The following is a 17693-nucleotide window of genomic DNA, read 5'->3' on the forward strand; positions in this document are numbered from 1 at the left end:
GTGATGAACTATAATATGCAAGGGATGGATAAGACAATTCCTGAGCTCTTCGCAATGCTAAAGGTTGTGGAGGTAGAAATCAAGAAGGAGCATCAAGTGTTGATGGTTAACAAGACCACTAGTTTCAAGAAAAAGGGCAAAGGGAAGAAGGGGAACTTCAAGAAGAATGGCAAGCAAGTTGTTGCTCAAGTGAAGAAGCCCAAGTATGGACCTAATCCTGAGACTGAGTGCTTCTACTACAAAGGGACAAGTCTCGTCACTGGAAGCGAAACTACCCCAAGTATTTGGCAGATGAGAAGGATGGCAAAGTGAAAGGTATACTTGATATACATGTTATTGATGTGTACCTTACTAATGCTCGTAGTAGTGCCTGGGTATTTGATACTGGTTTTGTTGCTCATATTTGCAACTCAAAACAGGGGCTGCGGATTAAACGAAGATTGGCTAAGGACGAGGTGATGATGCATGTGGGAAATGGTTCCAAAGTCGATGTGATCACTGTCAGAACGCTACCTCTACATCTACCATCGGGATTAGTTTTATACCTAAATAACTGTTATTTGGTGCCAGCGTTGAGCATAAACATTATATCTGGATCTTCTTTGATGCGAGATGGTTATTCATTTAAATCAGAGAATAATGGTTGTTCTATTTATATGAGTAATATCTTTTATGGTCATGCACCCTTGATGAGTGGTCTATTTTTGGTTAATCTCGATTGTAGTGATACATTGATAACCCACAAGTATAGGGGATCGCAACAGTTTTCAGGGGTAGAGTATTCAACCCAAATTTGTTGATTCGACACAAGGGGAGCCAAAGAATATTCTCAAGTATTAGCAGCTGAGTTGTCAATTCAACCACACCTGGAAACTTAATATCTGCAGCAAAGTATTTAGTAGCAAAGTAATACTATGATAGTAGTGGTAACAGTAGCAAAAAGGTAACGGTAACAAAAGTAATATTTTTGGTGTTTTGTAGTGATGATAACAATAGCAACGGAAAAGTAAATAAGCGAAGAACAATATATGGAAAGCTCGTAGGCAATGTATCGGTGATAGAGAATTATGCCGGATGCGATCGATCATGTAACAGTCATAACCTAGGGTGACACAGAACTAGCTCCAATTCATCAATGTAATGTAGGCATGTATTCCGAATATAGTCATACGTGCTTATGGAAAAGAACTTGCATGACATCTTTTGTCCTACCCTCCCGTGGCAGCGGGGTCCTAGCGGAAACTAAGGGATATTAAGGCCACCTTTTAATAAAGTACTGGACCAAAGCATTAACACATAGTGAATACATGAACTCCTCAAACTACGGTCATCACCGGGAGTGGTCCCGATTATTGTCACTTCGGGGTTGTCCGACCATAACACATAGTAGGTGACTATAGACTTGCAAGATAGGATCAAGAACTCACATATATTCATGAAAACATAATAGGTTTAGATCTGAAATCATGGCACCCGGCCCTAGTGACAAGCATTAAGCATAGCAAAGTCATAGCAACATCAATCTCAGAACATAGTGGATACTAGGGATCAAAACTAACTCGATTACATGATAAATCTTATCCAACCCATCACCGTCCAGCAAGCCTACGATGGAATTACTCACGCACGGCAGTGAGCATCATGAAATTGGTGATGGAGGATGGTTGATGATGACGATGGCGACGGATTCCCCTCTCCGGAGCCCCGAACGAACTCCAGATCAGCCCTCCCGAGAGAGTTTAGGGCTTGGCGGCGGCTCCATATTGTAAAACATGGTGAATCCCTCTTCTTTATTTTTTCTCCCCAAACACGAATATATGGAGTTGGAGTTGAGGTCAGTGGAGCTCCAGGGGGCCCACGAGGCAGGGGGCATGCCCCCACCCTTGTGGCTAGGGTGTGGGCCCCCTGGCCTTGATTCTTTGCCAGTATTTTTTAATATTTCCAAAAATAATCTCCGTGGAGTTTCAGGTCATTCCGAGAACTTTTGTTTCTGCACATAAATAACACCATGGCAATTCTGCTGAAAACAATGTCAGTCCGGTTAGTTCCATTCAAATCATGCAAGTTAGAGTCCAAAACAAGGGCAAAAGTGTTTGGAAAAGTAGATACGACGGAGACGTATCATACATATATTCATAATATTGAAGCCAAAAGATACAAGGTTAATAATGATATTGCAACTTAGTTGTGGCACTGTCGTTTAGGTCATATTGGTGTAAAGCGCATGAAGAAACACCATGCTGATGGGCTTTTGGAATCACTTGATTATGAATCGCTTGATGCTTGCGAACCATGCCTCATGGGAAAGATGACTAAGACTCTGTTCTCCGGAACAATGAAGCAAGCAACTACCTTATTGGAAATAATACATACTGATGTATGCGGTCCGATGTGTGTTGAGGCTCGCGGCGGGCATCGTTATTTTCTGACCTTCACAGATGATTTGAGCAGATATGGGTATATCTATTTGATGAAACATAAGTCTAAAACATTTGAAAAGTTCAAAGAATTTCATAGTGAAGTGGAAAATCATCGTAACAAGAAAATAAAGTTTCTACAATCTGATCGAGGAGGTGAATATTTGAGTTATGAGTTTGGTCTTCGTTCGAAACAATGTGTAGTTTCACAACTCACGCCACCTGGAACACCACAGTGTAATGGTGTGTCCGAATGTTGTAACTATACTTTATTGGATATGGTGCGATCTATGATGTCTCTTACTGATTTACCGCTATCGTTTTGGGGTTATGCTTTAGAGACGGCTGCATTCACATTAAATAGGGAACCATCTAAACCCGTTGAGACAACACCACATGAACTATGGTTTGGCAAGAAACCTAAGATGCCGTTTCTTAAAGTTTGGGGTTGCGATGCTTATGTGAAAAAGCTTCAACCTAATAAGCTCGAACCCAAATCGGAGAAATATGTCTTCATAGGATACCCAAAGGAGACTATTGGGTACATCTTCTATCACAGATCTGAAGTCCAGATAATTGTTTCTAAGAACAGATCCTTTCTAGAGGAGTTTCTCTCGAAAGAAGTGAGTGAGAGGAAAGTAGAACTTGATAAGGTAATTGTACCTTCTCCCTTATTGGAAAGTAGTTCATCACAGAAATCAGTTCTAGTGATTCCTACACCAATTAGTGAGGAAGCTAATGATGATGATCATGAAACTTCTGATCAAGTTACCACCCAACCTCGTAGGTCAACCAGAGTACGATCCGCACCAGAGTGGTACGGTAATCCTATTCTGGAGGTCATGTTACTTGACCATGACGAACCTACGAACTATGAGGAAGCGATGATGAGCCAAGATTTCACAAAATGGCTTGAGGCCATGAAATCTGAGATGGGATCCATGTATGAGAACAAAGTGTGGACTTTGGTTGACTTGCCCGATGATCGGCAAGACATAGAAAATAAATGGATCTTCAAGAAGAAGACTGGCGCTGATGGTAATGTTACTATCTACAAAGCTCGACTTGTTGCGAAAGGTTTTCAACAAGTTCAAGGAGTTGACTACGATGAGGCCTTCTCACCCGTAGCGATGCTTAAGTCTGTTCGAACATGTTAGCAATTGCAGCATTTTATGATTATGAAATTTGGCAAATGGATATCACAACTGCATTCCTTAATGGATATCTTAAAGAAGAGTTGTATATGATGCAACCAGAAGGTTTTGTCGATCCTAAAGGTACTAAAAAAGTGTGCAAGCTCCAGTGATCCATTTATGGACTAGTGCAAGCCTCTCGGGGTTGGAATATACGCTTTGATAGTGTGATCAAAGCATATGGTTTTATACAGACTTTCAGAGAAGCCTGTATTTACAAGAAAGTGAGTGGGAGCTCTATAGCATTTCTAATATTATATGTGGATGACATATTGTTGATTGGGAATAATACAGAATTTATGGATAGCATAAAAGGATACTTGAATAAGAATTTTTCAATGAAAGGCCTCGGTGAAGCTGCTTATATATTGGCCATCAAGATCTATAGAGATAGATCAAGACGCTTAATTGGACTTTCACAAAGCACATACCTTGATAAAGTTTTGAAGAACTTCAAAATGGATTAGTCAAAGAAAGGGTTCTTGCATGTGTTACAAGGTGTAAAGTTGAGTCAGACTCAATGCCCGACCACTGCAGAAGGTAGAGAGAAAATGAAAGTCATTCCCTATGCCTCAGCCATAGGTTCTATCATGTATGCAATGCCGTGTACCAGACCTGGTGTGTGCCTAGCTATAAGTTTAGCAGGAAGGTACCAAAGTAATCTAGGAGTGGATCACTGGACAACGGTCAAGAACATCCTGAAATACCTGATAAGGACTAAGGATATGTTTCTCGTTTATGGAGATGACAAAGAGCTTGTCGTAAATGGTTACGTCGATGCAAGCTTTGACACTAATCCGGATGACTCTAAGTCACAAACCGGATACGTATTTATATTGAATGGTGGATCTATCAGTTGGTGCAGTTCCAAACAGAGCATCATGGCGGGATCTACATGTGAATCGGAGTACATAGCTGCATCGGAAGCAGCAAATGAAGGAGTCTGGATGAAGGAGATCATATTCGATCTAGGTGTAATACAAAGTGCATCGGGTCCAATGAAAATCTTTTGTGACAATACTGGAGCAATTGCCTTGGCGAAGGAATCCAGATTTCACAAGAGAACCAAACACATTAAGAGACACTTCAATTCCATCCGCGATAAAGTCAACGAGGGAGACATAGAGATTTGCAAGATACACGGATCTGAATGTTGCAGACCCATTGACTAAGCCCTCTCACGAGCAAAACATGATCAGCACCAAGACTCCATGAGAGTTAGAATCATTACTATCTAATCTAGATTATTGACTCTAGTGAAAGTGGGAGACTAAAGGAAATATGCCCTAGAGGCAATAATAAAGTTGTTATTTATATTTCCTTATATCATGATAAAATGTTTATTATTCATGCTAGAGTTGTATTAACCGGAAACTTAGTACATATGTGAATACATAGACAAACAGAGTGTCCCTAGTATGCCTCTACTTGACTAGCTCATTAATCAAAGATGGTTAAGTTTCCTGACCATAGACATGTGTTGTCATTTGATGAACGAGATCACATCATTAGAGAATGATGTGATGGACAAGACCCATCTGTTAGCTCAGCATAATGATCGTTTAGTTTTATTGCTATTGCTTTCTTCATGACTTATACATGTTCCTCTGACTATGAGATTATGCAACTCCCGAATACCGGAGGAACACCTTGTGTGTTATCAAATGTCACAACGTAATAGGGTGATTATAAAGATGCTCTACAGGTGTCTCTGATGGTGTTTGTTGAGTTGGCATAGATCAAGATTAGGATTTGTCACTCCGTGTATCGGAGAGGTATCTCTGGGCCCTCTCGGTAATGTACATCACTATGAGCCTTGCAAGCAATGTGACTAATGAGTTAGTTGCGGGATGATGCATTACGGAACGAGTAAAGAGACTTGCCAGTAACAAGATTGAACTAGGTATGATGATACCGACGATCGAATCTCGGGCAAGTAACATATTGATGACAAAGGGAATAACGTATGTTGTTATGCGGTTTGGCCGATAAAGATCTTCGTAGGATATGTAGGAACCAATATGAGCATCCAGGTTCCGCTATTTGTTATTGATCGGAGATGTGTCTCGGACATGTCTACATAGTTCTCGAACCCGTAAGGTCCGCACGCTTAACGTTCAATGATGATTTGTATTATGAATTATGTGATTTGATGACCGAAGTTTGTTCGGAGTCCTGGATGAGATCACGGACATGATGAGGAGTCTCGAAATGGTCGAGAGGTAAATATTAATATATTGGAAGGTTGCATTTGAACATATAAATGGTTCCGAGTGGTTCGGGCATTTTTTCGGAGTACCGGGAGGTTACCGGAACCCCTCGGGAGAAGTATTGGGCCTGTTGGGCCTTATTGGAGGAGAGGAGAAAGGCCACGTGAGAGCCCCCCCCCCTTGCCCAAACTGAATTGGACTAGGGGAGGGGGTCGGCCCCCTCTTTCCTTCTCCCTCTCCTCCCTTCCCCTTTTCCCTCTCTGGTGGAAGGAAGGAGGGGGCGAATCCTACTTGGACTAGGAGTCCAAGTAGGTTATGGCGCGCCCCCCTAGGCCGGCCACCTCCTCCTTCCCCTTTATATACGGAGGCGGGGGCACCTCAAAGGCACAACAGACATCTCTTAGTCGTGTGCGGTCCCCCCTCCACAGTTTACCACCTCGCAGTCATATCGTCGTAGTGCTTAGGCGAAGCCCTGCGCCTGTAACTTCATCATCACCGGCGCCACGCCGTCGTGCTGACAGAACTCCGCTTCCGCTTTCGTTCTACGAGGGTATGTGGACACACTCTCCCCTCTCGTTACTATGCATCTCCTAGTTAGATCTTGCGTGATCGTAGGAATTTTTTTTTAATTATTATGTTCCCCAACACAAATAAGCAAGAGAGTGTGAAAATCTTACTTTCCAGACGACCCACCGTGTTTTCTTTCTTGGCAAAGGATCTGATTCGGAGGAGACAGGAATTACCTCTACTACATCGGCGTGACTTGTCTCTACTTCGTCCTGAGAGGAATCAACATCAATAAGTCGCATAAAGAAAAGGCTAAGGGAGTCAAGATCTACCTCCGACTCATCTAGCTCAAGGAGCTCTTGTGCAGTTGCCTTCTTGCGGCGACTCGTGTCATGAGGCTTAGTTGATCTAGTCTTCTTAGCGGGCTGGGCAGTGTTTACCTTCTTCCAGAAAGGAGAGTCGACCTATATACATATGAGCATAAGCAATGGTTGAAAGGATATAAAGCACAAGATATGGATAAACAAGATGAAGTTTTTTGAATACTCACAGGAGGAGCCGGGTAAAGAGCACAAAAAGGGTTCAGACCCACTTTGTGGCAGTTTTCTAGTGACTCCCCAAGCAGCGACTTAGCAGTGTCGTTGATCTCTTTGTTAGTTAGTTGTGTTGGGTTGAAACGTTCTGGGTCTTTTGTGTCACCGGCATATTGGCACATTAAGTCGCCGTGCCGGCACAGTGGTAAAATCCTCTAGGTGATCCAGCAGCGGACCAGATCAATTCCGGTTAATCCATTGGCGATCAAGGCTCTTACCTTTGAAAAAGTGGAGGCATATTGACTGGATTCTGTGGCGGTAAGTCGACCTAGAAGTTGGTCATTGGTGGTGAGCCGGTAGGGGCGGTAACCCGATAGGGGGTTCTCTCCAGCTGGGGAGGTGTCTTTGCAGTAGATCCAAGTGTAGTTCCAATCTTTGGGATGGCTTGGCCGAGCGGTTGAAGGAAAGGTTACATCTCTCCGCCTCTGAATAGAAATGCCTCCAAGTTCAAGACTGGGCCCATCTGACATCTCAGTATGACGGTTGATGTAAAAATAGTCTCAAAAGAGGTCAGCAGTGGGCTCCTCTTAAAGATATACTTCGCAGAACACTTGAAAGTGGCATAGATTTGAGACGGAATTGGGTACAATGTCTTGGGGTGAAGGTTGTAAAATTGCAAAGCATCTCGAAAGAACTTTGACTCGGGCGGTGAAAAGCCACAGAGAAGGCGATCCGCAAAAATAACAACTTCACCCTCCTTTGGTTGAGGAGTAGTTTCAGCACCTGGAACCCGCCAGTGCATGACATTTTTGGCTGGTAAGACCCCCATGTCTACATACTCATTCAGTGAGAGATCGGAGACTCTAGAGGCAACCCAGTCGCAAGATGTGGGAGTCTTAGTCATGGTTGACCAGGTTAAAAAGCTGCGACCAAGGAATAACAGTATGGCGGGTTAATATTGCAATGTTAAGCCGCTTAAAGATTATAGATATTTCTACGACAACAAACTAGTTATGGTTATAAGGTCATTGTGATGAATCATGGAGATATTATAAGCCGCCCTATTTAGGAGGGTAAGGCGAGTTTCAGATTGATTAAGGTATAGCAGGTTAAGTGGTGACAGTCTAAGCCAACAGCATGCCGGTGGGTTACGAGTTCATTGCTAAGTCGCCCGTAAGGTGAAGGGCGGGTCAATTATCTACAGATCCAAGTTGTTGAAATTTTGATAAGTGTTGGGAAAATAAGTTTTACAGATTGCAGTTGCATTTATAGATCTATGGCAGTTCAGAAAAGATGCATAATTACTAAACCTATAACATGGTAGTGGAAGAACTAGTAAGTTGGGCGTTGATTCACAAAAAGAAGGGATATATCCAAGATGTGAGATAAGGGCTAAAACTGCTACCCACTACTTCTGGCATGTTTTGGGATCAATATACCACTTCTAAACAGACAATGGATGAACTTGGACGGGTTTGGATGAACACCGATGAACTATATGAACATAGGTGCCCTAATGCGGATCTGAGAAAGGAGAAGAGCGGTACCTGATGAGGTCGGTGAAGAATGGACGAGCACCGCGGATCTCTGGTTTAAACAGGTTGATGCAGTGGCCATTGGCGGAGTTTCCGACGAAGCTGGACTGGGGCGGCGGAGTTCCGGTCGCGACGAATGACACAAGCAAGAAGAAGAGGAGGAAACATGGGTAAAAATTGAAATAGCAGGCTCCCCGTCCCTATTTATAAGGAAAAAGTGAAATGGCAGGCTCGAAGATCAAGGAGGCGTCATAATTATCTTAACAGAGGAGGCACCTTGATTTTCGGAATGGTTGGTTAATACAAAGATCCATTGTGACGTCATAAGGATTTTCCTTAATTGAATAATATGATGTCATCTTTTCTTATGGCGGGTCATGAAGATTTATTCAAAGTCAAGCTTTAAGAATTTTTTTAAGAAGACTCACCATTCGGAGGATGAAGATTGACATGAACAAGTTCAAATCAATCTGTGGCCTGATGTTGGGGATATAACCCCACGGTGTGACCCGCCTGGGAGGGGCCGGGTTACACTGTTAGTGACTTATAAGTGAAAGCCTAAATAGGCCCAAGAAGATAAGATATGAAGGCTGGAGGCGGCTTACAAGGCGGGCCTATTGAAGGCCCAAGACCCAAAGATGGTGCTGTAATCCGGAGATGTGAGCCGCCCGATGGCGACTTGCCTAGAAAGGCAAGGCGACTTAGAACCCGAGTTGGTCACGTTGTATGATCCGACTTGGATTCTTGTAAGCCCGGGGCCTCGACCTGTGTATATAAAAGGCGAGACCCTGCAGTGGGTAAACTCAAGCTACAATTGATCTATAGCTAGGTTAAGCGATTCCACTCCCTTGTAATCGATACTCAATCAATACAACACAAAGCAGGACGTAGGCTTTTACCTCGTTGGTGAGGGGCCGAACCTGGGTAAACTCGCGTCTCTCGTCCCGCTCAACCCCTTTAAGGTAATCATCGTAGCCATGGCCTCACACCTAAGTCCTTTCACGAGGGCATCTGCCGTGACAAAACCACGACACAACTAATGAGTTATATTTGCTTATATTCACATAGAAGTTATATTGTCATGGATCCTCCAATATGTGGTGCTCGCTTACTATCTTTTGCTAGCCAAAAATCTGTACTAAGTAGAAATACTACTTGTGCATCCAAGGCCACTTGAACCAAGTTTATTGTCATGAGAGTCCATCATATCTACCTATGGATTGAATAAGATCCTTCAAGTAAGTTGTCATTGATGCATAAAGCAATAAAAATTGCTCCTAAATATGTATGATCTTTTATTGTAAGGGAAAATAAGCTTTGTAAGAACTTTTGATGGTGAAGGAATAAAAGTGACAGACTGCATAATAAAGGTTGCTATTACAAGGGGAAATATAAAGTGATGTTCCTTTACACTAAGAGCTTGCACATCCAAAAATAAAAAGCACATGACAACATCTGCTTCCCATTGTGAAGGGTCTATCTTTTACTTTTCTATATTTACTTTTTTTGCAAGTGTCAACATTGTTCTTATCTATTTTTTTCTTTGCAAGCATCATGTGGTGGGGGGATATCTAGGCACATATATCCACTTGGATGTAAGTAATCATGAGTTATTATTGTTGACATTACCCTTGAGGTAAATAAGTTGGGAGGTGAAATTATAAACCCCCATCTTCCTTTGTGTTTGATTGAAACTTTTGCTCCATATGTGTGTCGTGAGTGTCAATAATCATAGAAGACTAAATGATAGTTGAGTATGTGAACTTGCTAAACAAAAGCTCGTACATAAGACTCTTCCTGAGAATATGATGAACTGTAATTGTTTCATTGACTAAGAACATAGTTTGTTAGTTTTCAAGAAAGTTTATGTTTTATACTTCGATATTGTGATGAATTGTTACTTTATCATGAGAATTTTTATGATGATATATTGTTGTTATGGTATCGATCATGATGCTTTCGTGTCAGTATTTTATTTTATTGACACCTCTCTCTCTCTCTCTAAACATGTGGTAATGATTATCGATTTCGGCTTTCGCTTGAGGACAAGCGAGGTCTAAGCTTCGGGGAGTTGATACGTCCATTTTGCATCATGTTTTCCTACTGATATTTATAATGCTTTTGGTCATTGCAATCCTAATGCCCTTTCTCTATTAATTTGCAAGATTTACACGGAGAGGGAGACTACCGGCAGCTGAAATTCTTGACCTAAAAAGCTACAGCAGAGATACCTATTCTACAGAGCTCCAAATGACCTGAAATTTCATGAGGATTTTTATTGAATATATTGAAAATACTAGAGCAAAAAATACCAGAGGGGGCCTAGCAGTTGCCCACAAGGCAATAGGGTGCGGCCACCCCCTAGGCGCGCCCCGATGCCTTGTGCGGCCCACAGCTAGCCTCTGGTGCCCATATTTACTGTATGAGGGGTTTTGCCCTAGAAAAAATAAAGTGCGGACTTTCGGGACAAAGCGCCTCCATCTTGAGGCGAAACTTGGGCAGGAGCACTTTTGCCCCCCGGCGGAGCGATTCCGTCGGGGATGCTTTTCTCTGGGAGGGGCAAATCAAAGTCATCGACGTCACCAATGATCATCTCGTCATGGGAGGACCAATCTTCATCAACATCTTCACCAGCACCATCTCATCTCAACCCCTAGTTCATCTTTGTATCAAAATCTCAGATTGGTACCTATGGGTTGCTAGTAGTGTTGGTTACTCCTTGTAACTGATGCTAGTTGGTTTATTTGGTGGAAGATTACTTGTTCAAATCCTTAAGCATATTCAATACCCCTCTGATCTTGAACATGAATATGATTTGTGATTAGTTACTTTTGTTCTTAAGGACATGGGAGAACTCTTGTTATAAGTAATCATGTGAATTTGGTATTCGTTCAATATTTTGATGATATGTATGTTGTTGCTTCCTTTAGTGGTTTCATGTGAACGTCAACTACATGACACTTCGCCATATTTGGGCCTAAGGGAAGGCATTGTGGAGTAATAAGTAGATGATGGGTTGCTAGAGTGACTGAAGCTTAAACCCTAGTTTATGCGTTATTCCGTAAGGGGCTTATTTGGATCCATATGTTTCATGCTATGGTTAGATTTATCTTAATTCTTCTTTCATAGTTGCGGATGCTTGTGAGAGGGGCTAATCATAAGTGGGATGCCTGTTCAAGTAAGAACAACACCCAAGCACCGGTCCACCCACATATCAAATTATCAAAGTAGCGAACGTGAATCAACTAAACATGATGAAAATGACTAGACGATAATTCCGATGTGTTCTCAAGAACGCTTTGCTTTATATAAGAGAACGTTCCGGCTTATCCTTTGCTATAAAAAGGATTGGGACACCTTGTTGCACCTTTGTTACTACTGTACTTGCTACTTGTTATGAATTATCTTGCTACCAAACTATCTATTACCACTATGTTCAGTACTTGGAGAGAATACCTCGCTGAAAACCACTTATCATTTCCTTCTGCTCCTCATTGGGTTTGACACTCTTACTTATCGAAAGGACTACAATTGCCTATACTTGTGGGTCATCGGAGAGAGAAAGTGAGTGGTGTGACCATGCAGGCCTCGACGCGGAGAAAGGAGGCAAACTGATGGGGAGGGGGGAGGAGAACACGGCTGGGAGGGGAAGAGGGGAGGAAACATTTACGGGAGGGGAGGGGGGAGGAGAACATGGCTGGGAGAGACTTGTAAGCAAAAAAGGTTAAGAGCATCTCCAGTCGTTCGCCCCCTCCCTCCCAAGAGTTGAAATAGCGCCGCTTGGGGGTTAACCGGCGCTAAATTCGACATGGGGGGCTCGGGTTCCCAGCCGACCCCCCAAGTTCACCCCCTCCCCCCCCCAGCCGCCGATTTTGGCCCAAATTCGACACACTTCGGCACAAATTCAACAAAAACTAATTTTTATCACATAGTTCATCACAGAAATCCATACACATCAAATAGTTCAATGAAGCAAACTCATAATTCAAACACAAATTAAAACACATCGAACTAGGCGTTGCCCTTGAGCCTCCATAGGTGCTCCACCAGATTGTGTTGCAGTTCTTGATGCACCTGTGGGTCTCGGATCTCCTGACGCATATTGAGGAAGACAACCCATGATGCCGGTACCTGGTGATCAACAGTTGCAAGAGGACCCTGCTTGTAATATGTTTAAGTGTCAAACACTGGCTCTTCATGCTCGCTCTCAATTATCATGTTGTGTAAGATGACACAACAAGTCATCACCTCCCACATTTGATATTTCGACCAAGTCAGAGTAGGGTACCGGACAACAACAAATCGAGATTGGAGCACACCAAATGACCGCTCGATATCCTTCCTGCAAGCCTCCTGACACTTGGCAAAGTATGATTTCTTGCCTCCTGGCACAGGGTTTGAGATAGTCTTCACAAATGTGGACCATCTCAGATAGATGCCATCTGCTAGGTAGTATCCCTTGTTGTAGTGGCACCCATTGACCTCGAAGTTCACCGGAGGAGCATGACCTTCAACAAGCTTGGCAAAGACATTCGAGCACTGCAATACGTTGATGTCATTATGGGTTCCTGGTTATATCAAAGGAGTGCCAAATCCAGAGGTCCTGTGTGGCCACTGCCTCAAGTACCACACTGCAAGCTCCTTTGGTGCCTTTGTACATCCCCTGCCAAGCAAATGGACAGTTTTTCCATGCCCAATGCATGCAGTCGATGCTTCCAAGCATCCCAAGAAATCCTCTTGCTGCATTCTGTGCTAGGATCCAAGAGTGTCTTCAGCATTGGGTGATCGCGAGTATTGTGGTCCAAACGCTACCACCACTGCCCTGCAGAACTTGTACAAACACTCAATGGTGGTGGACTCGGCCATGCATCCATACTCTTCCAATATATCACCGGGAGCTCCGTATGCAAGCATCCTTATAGCTGTCATGCACTTCTGGAGTGAGGAGAATCCAACTGTGCCAGTGCAATCCTTCTTGCAAATGAAATAGTTGTCGAACTCCCGGATGGCATTCACAATCCTGAGGAAGAGCTTTTGGCTCATCCGATAACGGCGCCGAAATACTTTCTCCCCATGAAGTGGAGCGTCGGCGAAGTAGTCGGCATAGAGCAAGAAATAGCCCTCCAGTCGATGCCTCTGCTTGCTCTTATGGCGGCCCGGCGCCGAGCCACCTCGTCGCGGCTTTGGATTGTTCGCGAACTGCCCGGCCAGAGCGGCGAGGATCATGAAGTGCTCTTCGTCCTGGGTGTCGGCCTCGGCTTCCTCCTCCATCAGAGCTGTGAACGCCTCCTCGTCGTTGAAGTCCATCGTCGAACATCTGGCGGGCGTGGTGGGTGGGCAGCTGCCAGTATCCTCGCCTGCGTGGTCGGAGCCCTGGAAAGATCGCCTAGGAGCGGGATGGAAGTTGTTGCAGCGAAACTCTCTCTTTCCGGCAGGGAAATGGCCTTTCTAGCGGCGGAGCAGCGGCTGTGGGCAGGTGGGCGCCATCGGGATCGGCATGGCGGCGAAAGGGGAAGTGGCGTCCTGCAGCGCGCGTGACGAATCTAGGCGGGGAAAAGGCGTTTCTCGCCTGACAGTGGTGGCCCACGCGACATTTTTCCTTCTGTCGGAGCCCTAAGTGCACCCCAGTGCGCTGGGTTCGGCCTGGGATCGCCGGGCCAAAAAATGGACCGAGCTGGTGAAATTCGGCGTCCTGAGGGGAGGGAGGAGGGCGAGTGGAGATGCTTTAAGGCGTCATGAGCTGTGCATGGGGCCCATAGGAATGAAAAGTTTTGGGGGATGGCGTGGCGTAACTAGGGACAATCACAACAGATCATGTGATGCACGGCCGGTCCACCGGCTACAAGCATTTACCAAAGTTTTTGACACCCATATCAACGATTTAAATACGCATCTCCAAGACTCCAACTAGAAGCCCAAAGAAAAAATAACAACTACTCCCTTCGTCTCATAATATAAAAATATTTTTGACACTATACTAATACCATAGTACAAAATTATATGAATCCACACACACACAAAAAGTGCCACATACAAAACCACAATAACGACGAACATGTGACATCATTCAATCAGGAGCTTTCTTTTACTTTCCGGTACTAATTAAGCTCCTTAGATCCCTCCATGAAATTAAAGAAGAGCACATGCGTTTGGCTCCAACGCCGACTAATCACAGTTTTGTACGTGCAAGAAACATTTTAAACCATATCCTGTACTAAGTAACCTAGTGCCACAGTTATGAGCTCGGCTTGAGGTCAAACCTCCCCTGCCTCCACCTCCCCTGTCTCCGTAGTTGAGCCAGAGTTGCCTTCAACTCTTAGCCTCTTTAGCTCCAATCTTAAACACATCGGTGATGAATCATGGCGAATGATGGCGAAATATTATACGCTTCGATAAGCTGAATTGATCTTTGATCCCGAGGCCGATAGCACTGGCTCTGGATCCCAAAACCATCCATTACTGCTTCCATCTGCCAAAAAAGAGGCATGAATGGTGTAATTAGTCATAACTAAGGCAAAAAGAAAAGGAAAAAAAAACAGATGGCTCTCTCTTAACCATGTAGAGAAGCAGCAGCAGCACTAGCATTGACCAAACCAATTGCAACACACAAACCAAAACAACTTTAAGTGAGTTGTGTGCCACCCCGTCATTAATCAAGGTGGGTGATATGGAAGCAATCTTGGGGGATTACATTAGTGGTTTACGACTAGTTATGACTTAACAAGTTTCAATATTTTCTTAAATGCAAGGATGCAACATCTCTAGAATAACCAACAAGTCAACCCTCAGAGTTAATATCTGCTGTCAGCAATTAAGCACTGCGAGCTGGAACACAAGCAAATGCCCAAGGGAGCTGAGATTTTTCAAAGCGGGCGGTGACATTAGAACAAGGGGGGTGGAGGAGGAGGAGGCCGCTCTTATGTGCATGAAACAAAGTGGCATTAATGTATTGCTTATCTCTTCGTCATTGTATGAGGATGCGCACCGCATGGGTACATACATAGGCCTTGCGTTTGCACCATTTAAAGACCTAAAAAATGCATAGCAGCAGCATATCTTCAAGGACCCCATTTATTCGATTAGCAAAAACCAATGGCCCAACATTCAAGTCTATTTAGTGTACTACTCTCTACTTTCTTTTTCCTGCTAGCAGTATGATGTGCATTTGAGACACTGCCAAATAAATTCCATTCAAGATCACATTCAAGTGGTGAAATCAATTTGGGCCAGTAAAAAACAATTAAGCTTTCGAAGCAATTAGAAGGACAGGTATTGATGAGCTTCAACTTTCAACTACACACCCAATAATAACTCTCATAATTACAAGATGTGTCTATCTTCCATGTCCAGTGTCTAGATGCAGTAAAACCTGTTGGAGGCAACTCATTTGCAAACTTTTAGAACTGAATCACTATATGTGTTTTAACTTTCGACCAAACATACTACTCACTCTAATATGTGAAGTCTACTATGAAAAGATTAAGAAAAAAGTGTGTGGATTAGAGCCCTTAATATCAGTGACAAGCTTTCATTAGGGTAAACAGGAAAGAAAAGCAAAGCAAAGCAAAACATGTCAAAAGTCTAGCTGTAACTACATACCCTGCCTCCGTTTTCGCCTGTTAGATAGCCTACCTTGTGTGCATGACCAGCCCTCTCACCTCGCACTTCTCTTCCACCCAACATAACACAAAATATTCAACCCATCCTTTGCCACTCTCCAACCATGATTTGGTGGGTAATAAAATGCCTCGGCGTTGTACAACATGGAGAGAGGGAGAGCGAGAGAGAGAAGTAGTAGTACTATGCCTCTCACTGTTGCATTAAACAAAACTAATTGACCTCTCCCCATCCATCTCCCTCCCCACTATAAATACTCGCCATCTCCATTCCAACTACACCAACGCAACACGCTCCTAGCATTCCAACTCCCGGGCTTCTCTCCTTCCAGAGCATCCCCTCCCCTGTCGCTCTCACTTTCATCTGCACGCCTCCTGCTTCTCGGACCCGACGCAAAAGTAAGCTCCCTCCCTATATGCATCCATCTCTAGTGATCTCTAATCTCTTCTAGGTTGCAACAATCGATCAATAGTAGCTTTCAGAGCGTATGCTAATCCATAAGTTCAACGTTTTGATGTATGCAGACAGGGGATACCTCTGAGGATGAGCCGCAGCAACAGGAAGAGCTCATCAAAGGGCCTTGACCTGAAGCTGAACCTCTCGCTGCCCGCAAGAGGGGACTCCTCCAACAGGGTGATGGCTGACGAGGAGTCGTCCCCGAGCTCGTGCCTGTCGTCGGAGAACGAGCATGGCCTGCAGTGGTCCAACAGCCCCGAAGCGACGTCCATGGTGCTCGCCGCCTGCCCTCGCTGCTTCATCTACGTCATGCTCCCCCAGGACGACCCTCGGTGCCCCCAGTGCAAGAGCCCCGTGCTCCTTGACTTCCTGCAGGACAGTGGCAACAATAACAACAACACCAACAGCAACAGCAGGAAGAGCAGGAGGGGGTGAAAGAAGAGGAGGAGAGGCTCCATTCGGCTGCACCGACATCAAGAAAAGCGTTTATATGAAGTCCTAGGTCCAGTAGTTCTCTTTCGTTTGATCATTTCTTCAGTGTAACCATGATATGTCAGTATTAAAATTGTGAGACTGGCATATATCCATGTGCTGGTGTCACGATTTTGACACATCATGGATACACTGGGGACTATATCCCCTCTCATGTGTTCTTCTTCGGTGGTTCTAAATGGAGTAGTTTGTTAGGCATAGGACCAGACTTCTTCTCTTCTGTTTCTTACTTTCAAGACAAGAAAAGATTACCCCTGAAAATCTCAAGTTGGGCCGGATGAGTATTATTCTGAAACATCTATGATAGACAGGCATCTGCGACTTCACACCATGAACACCCATCTGTTCATTCCTTTGTGTTCAGACAAGGTATGCAAATCCACCATACAAAGTGGAGAAAGTGCAAGAACAGTCAACCCCAGAAGTGGAGTGTTAGGAATTTGTCACCACAGATTAGTTGAACTAACCAATTGGCACTACAACTCCCACGCCTCAACATAATGAGGACTCTACCTACTATCCTTGAAAAAGACATCATGTAATTAAAAAGGTGATGAAATTTCAAATTGGAGAGATATAGTATTTGAAACAATCAAACAGTCTACGGTGTGACGCCATGCAATGAATACCGATTGATTTCAGCATCCATCACTCTATCTCTTGCCATTATACTTCCATCTGAATACGTGCATTGTGACGCAGCACGCCAGCAACCTAATTTAATGCCCGCTTT

The 17693-nt window shown here is 44.0% G+C and overlaps 1 protein-coding gene across 1 annotated transcript; it reads left to right on the forward strand.

Moving 5' to 3' along the window:
• Positions 1–16555: 16555 nt before the first annotated feature.
• Positions 16556–17261, forward strand: LOC123189167 (protein GL2-INTERACTING REPRESSOR 1). Its single transcript, XM_044601513.1, has one exon. The coding sequence runs from the start codon at positions 16556–16558 to the stop codon at positions 16901–16903; it is 348 nt and encodes a 115-aa protein (XP_044457448.1). The 3' UTR covers positions 16904–17261.
• Positions 17262–17693: the final 432 nt, after the last annotated feature.

Source organism: Triticum aestivum, chromosome 2A (assembly GCF_018294505.1).
Source record: "Triticum aestivum cultivar Chinese Spring chromosome 2A, IWGSC CS RefSeq v2.1, whole genome shotgun sequence".
Taxonomy (NCBI): Eukaryota; Viridiplantae; Streptophyta; class Magnoliopsida; order Poales; family Poaceae; genus Triticum; species Triticum aestivum.

Excerpts from the sequence above, each read along its gene's own strand:
- LOC123189167 (XM_044601513.1), top strand. The coding sequence starts at position 16,556 with ATGAGCCGCAGCAACAGGAAGAGCTCATCAAAGGGCCTTGACCTGAAG.